This window comes from Pocillopora verrucosa, chromosome 5 (genome assembly GCF_036669915.1).
Source record: "Pocillopora verrucosa isolate sample1 chromosome 5, ASM3666991v2, whole genome shotgun sequence".
In the NCBI taxonomy this organism is placed as follows: Eukaryota; Metazoa; Cnidaria; class Anthozoa; order Scleractinia; family Pocilloporidae; genus Pocillopora; species Pocillopora verrucosa.
The window spans coordinates 22,927,826-22,939,880 of NC_089316.1; the positions used below are offsets into that span (position 1 = coordinate 22,927,826).

At 38.4% G+C, this 12,055-nt stretch overlaps 2 protein-coding genes across 2 annotated transcripts; both read left to right on the top strand.

Annotated features, from left to right (window-relative positions):
* The first annotated feature begins 2,320 nt into the window (after nucleotides 1-2,320).
* On the top strand, nucleotides 2,321-6,213 carry LOC131789362 (loricrin-like). The gene is made up of 5 exons (XM_066167154.1): nucleotides 2,321-2,366; nucleotides 2,469-2,599; nucleotides 2,928-3,042; nucleotides 4,477-4,995; nucleotides 5,561-6,213. Exons 2-5 carry the CDS (start codon nucleotides 2,597-2,599, stop codon nucleotides 5,908-5,910), a joined length of 987 nt encoding a protein of 328 aa, XP_066023251.1. The 5' UTR covers nucleotides 2,321-2,366; nucleotides 2,469-2,596; the 3' UTR covers nucleotides 5,911-6,213.
* Nucleotides 6,214-9,397: 3,184 nt separating this feature from the next.
* On the top strand, nucleotides 9,398-11,063 carry LOC131793294 (ALK tyrosine kinase receptor-like; the record flags this gene model as incomplete). Its single annotated transcript, XM_059110700.2, has 3 exons — nucleotides 9,398-9,512; nucleotides 9,785-10,306; nucleotides 10,753-11,063. Coding segments are annotated over 3 exons (948 nt in total), but the record flags the coding sequence as incomplete, so codon positions are not given.
* Nucleotides 11,064-12,055: the final 992 nt, after the last annotated feature.

Below are 12,055 nucleotides of genomic sequence, written 5' to 3' on the forward strand. Positions count from 1 at the left end.
AAGTGGAACTCGGGTGAGTAAAAGATGTGGGTTATTCATTAATTATATAACCAAAACTAACGAGACCTGAAGTGTTACTTAGAAGTCTTGGGTGTTTTTACACCACAAGAGAAACACAGATACCGAAAGCATAGTGAAGGAAATTTTCCTATTAATGATGCAGGCGATTTGTCGGCCTGGAAACTTGACGATTTTTTTGGAAAGGTTGACCAAGTGAGCTGTAATTCGACGGATGAGTGAAAAGGAATGACATAAGGCCAAAGTTCGCAAAAAGTTACTGTATAGCGAATACGAATAACAATGCAAGGTAAAATGAAATCCGATTTTCTTCGACTGGATAACGTGGAATTCTCGAAAATTGGGAAATTTCCGTCTGTTGGAATACAAATACTAGTGATTTTTTTTGGTTTGCCCAATCGGAAAATATCCAAAACGTGGTAAAAAATGATGAAAAACACAAAGATATTTGAACTTCCTAATTTCTTTTGGCTACTATTAAAGAGAAAGGTGTTGTAGTGGATTAAAGCTTTCATTTCGCATACTATTTGTCAACAAATTAAACATTCCCATCCATAACGATCCAAACTGGCACAGAGATGACATCCCAACACTTAAATGAGAGCTATGTTGAAATGAATTACTAAAATGGCGTTGGTGTTCAAAACAGAATAATAATAATGATTATAATGATAATTCAAAAGATAAAAACAGATTGATATAAAAAACACTTTGAAATTACATTGCCGAACTTTCATACTGTATTTGATCTGTCGTCAATGCTTTAAAAGTACAAAAAGCAATTCATTATTTATTCAATACCAAAGCCTATTGCATTTTCGTTCAATCAAGTATGAAAAGAGTAAGCCTCTCACCATGTGATATAGTCTTATACCATTCTCAAATTACCACAAAACGTTCCTTAGCTTAGCAATTTGCACAATATTTAAAGATCTCACGAACGTGCTAAACAACCCTGGCAGTTCTTGTCATCATTGACAAAGAAATGTCAGGTAAATTTTAATGACTTCAAGTACCAACTGAAAGGCGAGCTTTTCCAGGTACCAGTGATGCAAATTTTGATAATCATTAATAATTGAATTTTGATATTAACTTATAAGCAAGGCGTAGGCAGCAAAGTGTAGATGAGGTGCTATTCCATGCTTGAAATGAATCTCAGGTCATTTCCAGTAAATTGCTGCGCTTTTACTTTCATTTTTTTGGGAATTTGGTTTACTCGTAAAACGAATGCAAGCCAAGGTAAGAAAATTGTATGATAAATACCAATTTGCTTTCGCAAGTCCTGGTAAAAGTTGCCGTGAAAGAACTCGTTTGACTTGAAAGTGTATATTGCATTGTTGATGCATTCATTGTAATAAAGATTGATTAGTTGTTCTGATATTACGACGTGGAAAAGAAATGAAACTTGGAAAAACAATTACGCGTGAGACTTTGAAAAAAGGCAATGCCTAAAGAGAAGCATTATCATAATTTCACATGAAAACGAAAAAATGAGGTTAGCTTTTCGCTTGGAAATTGTCGACCGTCTCGGGGTAGTTTTTCACTGTAAATGGTTAATGTATTTGCTGTGGAAGGATGTGTCTCCTGTCCACCGTGCCTCCACTGGTCTATCGTGTTTAAGATTAACACCCTTTTTTTTTATTTAAAGCACATATGAGAAGCGCACATAATGCTCAGGGTTCCACGTCTTTGAACAAATGCTATCAGATTTATATAACGCAAAAATATTAAACCAAAAAAAGAAAAAAAAAACATAGAAATTACACCCGCCAAAGTTGCAACTCTACTTTGGTTAAAATTCATTTATGATGTTTGGGCGACATGGAAACAAACTGGTCCTTAATCATCTCCAAGCTTAAGTCTTGGCTTAATTTATTCAATACTCGACCGTGAGGCGTCCGATAAGTCTCTTTATAGATTTATTGATATACTTTGTTCCATGCAAGACCGAAGCTACTGAAGCTAACCTATCGCGGCCAATGCACGCAACCCAACCCGCCACACAAGTAGTTCATCAGGGACCCTAAGGAAACTGCGACAGCGGCAGCAACGAGGATGTGGCAAAGCATTACACTTAGTTATACAAACATTACTTGCAAATGTAATAATGCTTATGCTGTTGACAGTACTTTCAATACTTTAATACAATACTACTCGCAGCATCAATATTCAAGATTAAAGTAGCAAGGAAACTAAGAGATTTTTAGGGCAATAAGATATCTTTTTCTTACCTCGCATGATCATGCAGGTTTTCTTAGAGAATCCTTAAGATTTTGCTTTCAATTAATTATCAGGTATTTGTCGACGTTTGAAGTTTACTACAACAGTTGATGGATATGCTCTTAAAGGTCATGTGATCAAGAATATCTCCGTCAAAGCTGCTATTCATCTGCACAGTCATTGTAAAAACCTATGTATAATGGAGGATACCTGTGTATCTATCAATATAGGTCTCTTAAAAGGCAGATTTCTTTGCCAGCTGAGTAACTCTGACCACATAAAACATCCAGGAGATCTTGAGAACGAGGAAGGATTCACGTATAGAGGCAGAGAGGGGAGCAACCCGCTCAATAACACAATGGTAAGCAAATTTATACCAAATTCAGACGATCAGATCTGCTAGTGGTCGATGCCAGGATCTGTCCGCCTACAGGAGCAGAAATGACGTCACGTTGCTGTGATCTGTCAGAGTACAGTCGCACAACTGACGCCACGTTTCTTTGCGCCGTTAATGCGCAAAGAAATTATTTTAAAAGCCATGCAGTTTGAAGTCAGTTCTTCATTTTCCTTGCTGGTGAACTGTTATCAAAAAACAAAAAACTATTAAAATCTAATAGAACAACCTAAATCAAAAAGAAAATATGTTTATGATTAAAGTTGACTAAGCTATAGTTTTGGTTTGGTTTCAGAGCGCGTGCCACACCAGCCCGTGTCTAAATGGAGGCACATGCCAACCTGGAATAACGGTTATGGACTATACATGTGTCTGTCAATCAGGCTTTACGGGAAAAGGATGTGAAAAAGGTAAAAAGTTACGTCGGTTATAATAGTAGTTCGCACGCCTCCGGATCCCCACCCCCTCCCCCAGCACCCATTTGTCGGTGGCCGACAACCCTACGATCAACAGAAATCATGTAATTCATCTGAAAAAAAGAAACTTGAAAGCCCCCTTCTCCCTCCAAACAATATTGCCTGGAATCGGTGAACAGTTTGTTAACATCAGTGAAATGGGGGGAAGGAGAGAGAAATGAAATTTACAGAAAAAATTCAAAAAGTAACAGAGCGTACCATTTATTGTAGTTAAATATTGCTGACATTGTGTATTTTTTAATTGACGGATCGCGACGACTTACAATCAATTCTCTTGAAATAATTATTAACTTTAATTAGTCGGTTGTTATTGATGCAAGCTAGGCCGTTGTAACATTTAGCAATGAATACGAGAAAATTACGCGCTTAAGATTGGCTAAAAACGAGTACATTCTCATTTAACACGAGTGCAAATCATAAGTAGCGTCCTCTATCTTGCTTTTTTCTGATGCTTTTTTCATGTACCTCATTACCAAGTAATAACATGATTTCTCTTGCAATTTGGTGTGCTACGCACTTGTAAATTTTTCAAATTATACCCGCCCTAAGGGCTCGTGCACATCTGTTGTCATTGAAATTTTTTATTCCTGTTTATCAACACCAAAATGCAATCGAAATCATTTTACTACCTATACGTATAAAAAGGTCAAAATCTGTTTTTTTTCTTTGCTCATAACATCAGTAGCTTACTGTAAGGATAAAGTTTAGATCATAAAAAGGGAGTATCGTTTCGTTTCAATATATTCTTAAAATACCAAAACTACTTCGCTAGCAAAGTAATCAATTTGCTTAGTATTAGAGTGGCTTTTCCTTTTTCATAAAAATCTTGTCAATGGTTTTTGTGATGTGTTATGACCATAGAAACCAAAAGGCTGTTTTTATTTTCTGGCTTGAAAGCTCCGTTTCCTTCCTGGTCTTGTCCCAATCTCACCCCTTCAAGTTTTAGCACAGTGAGAGAGGTCTTAGTAAAATGTAACCCTTGGTAACTGACATCTAGGTTTCCTCACTCAAGATTGGTTTTGTATAGGTAATAACATGATTTGGAATGCAATTTAGTGTTTTGAAAGACAACAAAATTGCACGAGCGCGTAGGGCAAATGCAGTTTGTTGTCTTTGAAAAATTCCAAAGCGCTTAGTACACCAAACTGCAAGAGAAATCATATCATTACTTGTTAATAATGCATGCGACAAAACATCGCAGAAAATCGAGATAGACGAAATGTTTGCAATTTATACTCGTGTTACAGCTTTGCACTCGAGTTTCAACTTTGCACTCGCGTTACATGAGAATGCATTCGTTTTTAACCAATAAGAAGCACGTAATTTTTTTCATGTACATTATTGGATCAGTTATTCAGCATATTTCAGGGTTCAACGCCGTATTTACAAACCTGGACAGAACAGGACGCACTGGTCCCAAATCACTTGACAATCATTACGCAGGTCAGGATCACGATGGACAAGTTTCTTTGTCGAGAGGTATTCAACTCTGGACTGTGCCTTATTCTGGTCACTACAGAATAGAAGTAATTGGAGCCGCAGGTGGTTACAATGAGCAGCACGACGGCATATACGCCGAGTATCGAGGAAGAGGTGCAAGAATAAGCGGGACTTTTGTATTGATTAATGGAGAAATCATTCAAATTCTCGTTGGCCAGGAGGGGGGCAAGAGTGAACGCACAAGTAGTGGAGGGGGTGGATCTTTTGTAGTCAAAGAAACAAACGACTGCTTGGTAATTGCTGGAGGAGGTGGTGGTGTAATCGACCCGCAATCAAGACATGCAGGATGTGATGCCAGTGCAAACACAACGGGGAATCCTGGCTATAGATCATGGTCGGGGGGGAGCAATGGACATGGTTCCCAGACGGTTGATGATTGTAAAGCAGGTCAGGGTCTATATTATAAATAAAACGTGACGATAAGTAATGGTAATGGAACTGAGTTTGAGTCCAATTCGGTCTGTAATCATACGAGTGATAACAAAGTCGGACGACTGGCAGCGGGAGTCTGTTTTGTTTATCAGGATTTATTACTCAAAAATTACATTTACCGAGAAAAGAAGAATGGCCAAGTTATGAAAGACAAAGAACATTTGTCTGTACACTGATTCTATGGTTGTTGAGTTCAAGGTTGCGATTGGTTAATTTTAATTACAACTTTGAATATGATTGGCCTATTGAACTGTCCAATACTAACAACTTGGCAAGTGAATTAGTGGAAAGTAGGAAATTATCAAACCAATCACAATCGAGGAAATTGTTATCTTAATGATAACAACAGGAAGATTTCGTAGTTATAATTATCGTTAGAATTTTATTCGAGGATGGTTCCAACTGAACAGTTCACTTAAGCTGTTGTTAGTCTGAAATCGTGATTATTTACACCAAATTGAATCCGAATTTGTTTGACTACCTATACCTATAGTACTGATATTTATTATTTGATGTTCAGGTGGCGGTGGCGGAGGTTTTTACTCAGATGGAAGGAGTGGACTGGAATATGGAGGAGCATTAGGAAATGGCAGCGAAGGTGGTAAGGCTTTTCTCAACGGAGGGAAAGGGGGCAGGGCCCCAATACCTATTATGTTCGGCGGCTTTGGTGGCGGTGGTGGAGGTACACAATATAAAGGGGGTGCAGGCGGTGGAGGGGGGTACTCTGGAGGAAGCAGTGGGGCTGGTGTAAGCGATTCCTGTGGGGGTGGAGGTGGATCGTTTAACTCGGGAAGAGATCAGCAGAATGAATGTTGTTACAACTCAGATGGGCATGGTCAGGTGACCGTAACATTGCTGAAAGGAAACTAGCAGTTTACCGTATTAGGGCAACGGAACGTACACGATATGCTACGATATTACGTTAAAGAACAGACAAAAAATACGGACAGTTTCTGTTTTCCCTCGCCCTACACAGGGATTGGAAAACATTCACGCGTATTATTCGTGAAACCATCGAATAAGTTGTAATTATTGACCACTAACGTAAAGAACGTAGAGATGAATCATTAATGGCGATTAATTTCAATGAAATGCGGCTACGGCCTTAGGAAGACCGCACATACCATTGATTTTAATAGAAAAGAGAGATAATTCAAAGTTGTAATGGTGTGTGTAGAGATTTCATATGTTTGATCACATGTTTGAATAAAAATTTCCTTTACTCGAGCCCTTCGGCTGCTGCCCTTTTTAATAACATGCGAAGGTAAACTTTAACCTCGGAACGTGTAATCCTGATGCCTTATTAAAAAAAAGAATAACAGGGAGGCAACGCCAAGGAAGACATCGATTGGAATTTTCATCTTCCTTTATAAGTTTTCAAATGGCTGGACGTGTTTACCGTCTCTTGAGGCGCCCACCTCAATTCGGTCAAACGTGTGGGAGCAGCCATGAGTTAAACATGGAAAACATGAATCATTTAACGTCGGGGTTAAAGTTCTCAGACCATGCAAATTTTTGATGATTTCAACATGTTGTTTTGCACAGGACGGCTAAGAGACATGTAAAGTTTTAAAGCACACGCGCTGAGGCATTTTTCTGCCCATTAGATATTTTGTTTTGTCACTTCCTTGTTATCGTCCCAATCGTGGTTTGACTTAGTTCCTTTTATTATGACTAATTAAGAGCCAATTATTTTCCGTCCTGTTGTGCCGTAATTTATGGTTGATAAACATATCCTATAAGACATTTTGTGTGTAACATTGCAAAGTATTTTTATAAATTGTGCCGTATATTTACAATCCCGCAGGGCGAGTCAAAATAAAAATAACAAGTAGATATACCAAGCGATATCACACCCTAATCCGTCTACTAAGTTACTTTTATTCAGCTGATTATTTTTATGACCATTTCCTACAAGGCAACGACGAAAAAAAATAAAAATAGAAACAAAAAGCGGTTTTTTGTCAGGTCTTGTGTTACGCTCATATCGGGCATGCACATGAGACGTCAACCTGTCAAACAAGGTTTTACAACGATTCAATGTTGAGATAGAAAGTGACATATTATCAATGACAACTGTTTGAATAATTAATTTATTGCCAGTGGAAAAAAACAGTATGCCTAAAGACAAACTCTCAAAGACATGAATGAGCTTTAGGTATTTGACAAAGGTGCTTAATCAGAACTTCAAAACTACAGTTCTTTTTTCATCATCCACCCCAATCACATGTCGACAATGCTCCGGCGTAGTAGTCTGCTGCTGATACTTGGTGAGAAGATGGCTGTTAACCAAGAGCGATTTTCAATCCATTTTCATTTCTTCTTTGATACAATTTCGAACAGTTTTTTTTTCGCAGCGCAAAGTAATCAAATGTCTAAAGATCGCTTGATATTTTAACTGGATTCGCCCATTATTTGTACTCAACGAAGCGAAGTTGCTCGTATCATGTCACGACTCATTTTTTCGTTTTCTGTGTTTACTTAAAAAAAAAACATCTGTCCATTATGCATACACATAAGGGACACAGAACACAAAACACACGATAGCTCTAAGCAGTGTTGAACCGTGTAATTAAACTTTTACAGCTACAGATCAAGTACACAGAAGAGGTATCCATGTTTTATAGCATCACCTACGTACTATTAAAAAAATGGTTGTGTGTTCTTCAAAAAAGCGTGAGTAACAGAAAGTTTGCTTGAATTACATAAATATTTGATAAGTTGTGTGTGGCCGTTTTTTGCAAGGATCCAATTGCTAATCAGTTGGTGATAAGTATATTTCTGCTTATATCGACCATTCTTTCACCTCGAGAAATTACGCCCAAAAGTAGTCATGAACGCGTATTTTACAACTTTGCCTTTGTTCTTTGAATTTGTCCTTTTATTTGGAACTTGGATGTGTATACCCGTAGAAGCCAAAAATCGCGGTAAGTAAAATTAACAACAACAACCACAAAACCTCAAAAAACACGCATTTTTTCAGATTCACAAAAGATGCTCCACCGAAGAACGCGCCTATTTTAAGAATATCATAAAACACTCAATCAGATACTAATAAAATTGCGCCCGTGCTTGATTAACTCAAGTTGTAGAGCGCCGGACTGCCGTGCGTGAGGTCGAGCCCTAAAACGGACAAACACTCAGAATATTAAAATAACTGGGGAGACTTTGTTGCCTCTGCCATAACATTCGCAAATGGTTAGACATTCTATTCTGTACCTTCCCCACCATTTTCTCTGCACAGGTTAGTAGAAGAAGTTAAGGAACCCACGCACTTCTCGCAGAGAGTGGGGAACATAACTAACTATGTTGTGGTCTGGCATTGTCAGTGTTTTAAACCAGCTATGAGTAGAACTGGTCCACTCCGTCGAAATATTGCAACTACATACGATACGTATTCACTCAATACATTTTCTTGGTCAACTGATATCGGTGGATTTCAGAGAGAATTCTACAAAGGAATACATTATTCAGTGAATATTGACTCCTCCATGATGTTTACATCGGTTGAGTCAATTTGGTCCAAAGAAGGCAACCTTTGTAAAAACCTTTTACGGATCTATGTGTACTTAAGAAATCTGGTCAAACAGAGTTTATTTTAAAAAAAAAAAAGGGGGGGGGGTAATTTTCGAAAGGAACTGTGGTGCTGAGTTAGCGGGAGGTTTTATATGATAATTTGGTTTACAATGATAACAGTGAATTTGTCTATCACTTTTATGATAAAATATTCGACAGCACTTTACCGTTTAAAACAAAGTGAAAGTTAGGATATCAAACTTCAAAATATAAAATAGGACCTACAGAATATGATGGGACCGAATGTCATAGATTTTTTTGAATAAGCATGTCTTAAACTGTTTCTGAAAAGTAACCAAGTTCGGAGCCGTTCTAATCAACATTGGAAGCCAAGCGAATATCAACTGATCGATATTCTCTTGTGAAAGCTTTTTCCTCTGAGGTGGACCAGCAAAGGCAAAAGCTTGATCAGCAAAAGTCTTGCAACTGGTACGAGGCACCTCTCAAAAAGCAAGATTGTTGGATCGCAGAGAGATAGGTTTCTTTTTTCCTGATGCGATAAGGGATATCCCTCACTTTGTCACGGCGAAAGATGAGGGGCTAACGCTCGTAACGTTAGCTTTAAAGCTCTTTACGGAGGTCAATTTACATATAAGCTAAGTTGATAACACAAAATTTACGTTTACTTGAACTTACAACAGCTCATTGCGTATCTCTCTTCGGTGAAAGATCTCTCTGAGCCTCAAGTTAGAATAAATAATACAGTCTTTATTTATGTTAGCCTCTTTTTTTAATAATTATCTTCTCGCTGAGATTAACTTATAATTAATTTTACCAAAAAAATGCTGGTTCCAGCAACCCCTGTGCCCACGGTGCAACATGTCTCAATGGATTCACAGACAAGAAATACATTTGCCTGTGTCCACCTAAAGCCATAGGTGAAAACTGCGAGAATTGTAAGCAACATTGTAACAATTATCGGTAGTTACGGTTTAGAAGCGTAATCACTTTAACATGAAATCCTTCAAGCTAGTGATTGTGTCATCTAGATGTCTAAGTGAAAGATGAATGACATGTCGACAACCTGAACGGAGCATCGAATGTTTTCTTAACGGACTACGAATTAACAAGCACATCAAGTACGGCATCAATGATGTAATGGTTTTTACTATTATTTTCATTATTATCATTATTACAGTTATTATTCTTATTATTATTTAATTTTCAGCATTCTCTGCGATCTTCTCAAATCTCGGTGCCACCGGAAGATATGGCCCAACAACGCTGGGCAGTCACTACACAGGTCAGGATCATGACAGACAAGTTACATTGTCCAGCGGTATTCAACAGTGGACTGTGCCTCACACTGGTGACTACAGAATAGAAGCAATAGCAGCAGCAGGAGGGTACGATTCACACCCTAATAGCGCTCAGTATCGAGGAAGAGGAGCTAGAATGATCGGAACGTTCAGTCTGATTAAAGATGAGATCATTCGTATCCTTGTGGGACAGGAAGGGGGCTCTGAAAATCATGACTGGAGTTCTGGCGGTGGTGGAGGTACATTCGTTGTCAGACAAAACAACACGCCTTTGATAATAGCTGGAGGTGGAGGAGGTCTGTATTACTTGACAAAACGGCATGCAGGGTGTGACGCAAGTACAAACACAACTGGGAATCCTGGGTACAGATCAACAGGGTCAGGCGGAATCGGTGGCCTTGGCGGGCAGAGTGGCAATGCCAGCTACGCAGGTGAGGGAATTTCCGGGGGCCTCGCGAGCTGGAGAGTGAAACAGGCGAGAAAGAGGTCCGCTAGAGAAAACCTGCAGACTCCTCGACACCTCGCCCCACCCACACCTCGACTTTCGGAAAACTTTCTGGAAAGCCAGAGGTGTACTTGTCTCAGCAGCAGCATTTATGAAAGCTTGCTCGTAGGCTATGGGAACACCACATCCAGAATGAATCAAAAAATTCGATTCTTGCTTATGGAAATTGACATCCGTATTGTAAAATTCAGGGAGGAATTTTCTCCCACTAAACGATTCGTTTAAATAAGGTTATATCAGTTATTATCGTTAAAAAGAACCTTTTTGGTATAATTGGTTTCATTTCACTTATTTAGAGATTTATTAACATCTTCTTTTCTATCATTTTTTCTTTTTGTCTGTTTAAGTTGAATCCCCTTTTAATTCTTTTAGGCGGCAGCGGTGGAGGCTTTTTTTCCAACGGATCGGATGAGAACGCAGACGGTGGCAGAGGATTTCTTCAGGGAGGAGTGGGGGGCAAAGGCAATAGGTTAAAAGCCAACGGTGGGTTTGGGGGAGGAGGAGGAGCTTACGGAGGAGGGGGTGGTGGTGGGTATTCCGGCGGAGGTGGCGGAGGTGGCGGAGAGATGAACAAGGATTCTTGTGGAGGAGGGGGTGGCTCTTTCAACTCAGGAAAGGATCAGAAAAATGAGTGTTGTTACCAATCTGATGGACCTGGTCAGGTTACGATAACATTACTGTGAAATCACTGTATAGAATGATTGATTAAAATTATTTAATCAACCATTAAAATTTCTTCAAATGTGATTGGTGCGCTAACTGCTTTAATTTTCATTAATTTTTTTGGAGAGATGTAATCGGACAGTGTGAAGCAGTCAATCACACCAAATCTACTAAGCTAGCTCCACCAATCATAGAATTGATCACAATAACCAAATATCACTCATTTGAAGGAAAATTGGGAGTTTCCAGGATGGACGGATTTTTAACTTTAGAGATCTTTGGAGATATTTGTTCTAGATGTGTTTGTTTTTTCGGAAATTATAATGGCTACGATTAATTGGTAACAGGGCTTCGTGTCGTCCATGTCTGTCTGTTATCATACTTGTGATTAACAAATCGTAGTTCTGAATTTCCAGCCATTTAAGGTAGTTGAAGCGAGAACAAAAAGAGGTTTTAGATCCCTTTTAGAGGTTTTACTTGTGATGTTTGATGGAGAATGAAGCATGGCAGCTGCATTATAGAGAGGTATCCTAACTTTTCTTGAAAATGTAATGATGAAATTCCTAACAATATGTAATGTGTAACTTAATTTACAATGTAAGGAGGTATACTTTAATGAGCCCGTACGGAGTAATTCAGATTACGCATTAAAAATTAATATCGCTTCTAAGACCCGAGAAGTGCATCCTCACTGTTAACTATCTAACCTCGTTTGGAATGAGTTCCCCAAGATTCACCGAAGCAAGAAGGTAAGCCACTGGCTAACTGTGAATTTCACCTTTTCATTTTTTGGGGGGGATTTATGTAACTATCAAAATGGAAATACAAAAACAAATGAAGTATTAAGAAATGAATCAATACGAGCAAGACCAAAATACAAAAATTGTCTTAGAAAAGTTTTAAATCCTTGTAACCTGTCTCTCTATAAAACTTTGCAAAATTAACTTTTAAATAATGTAAGAATAGAAATAAAGAGAGCCTTGTAGTAGACGCAAAAAAATCATTAGAATTA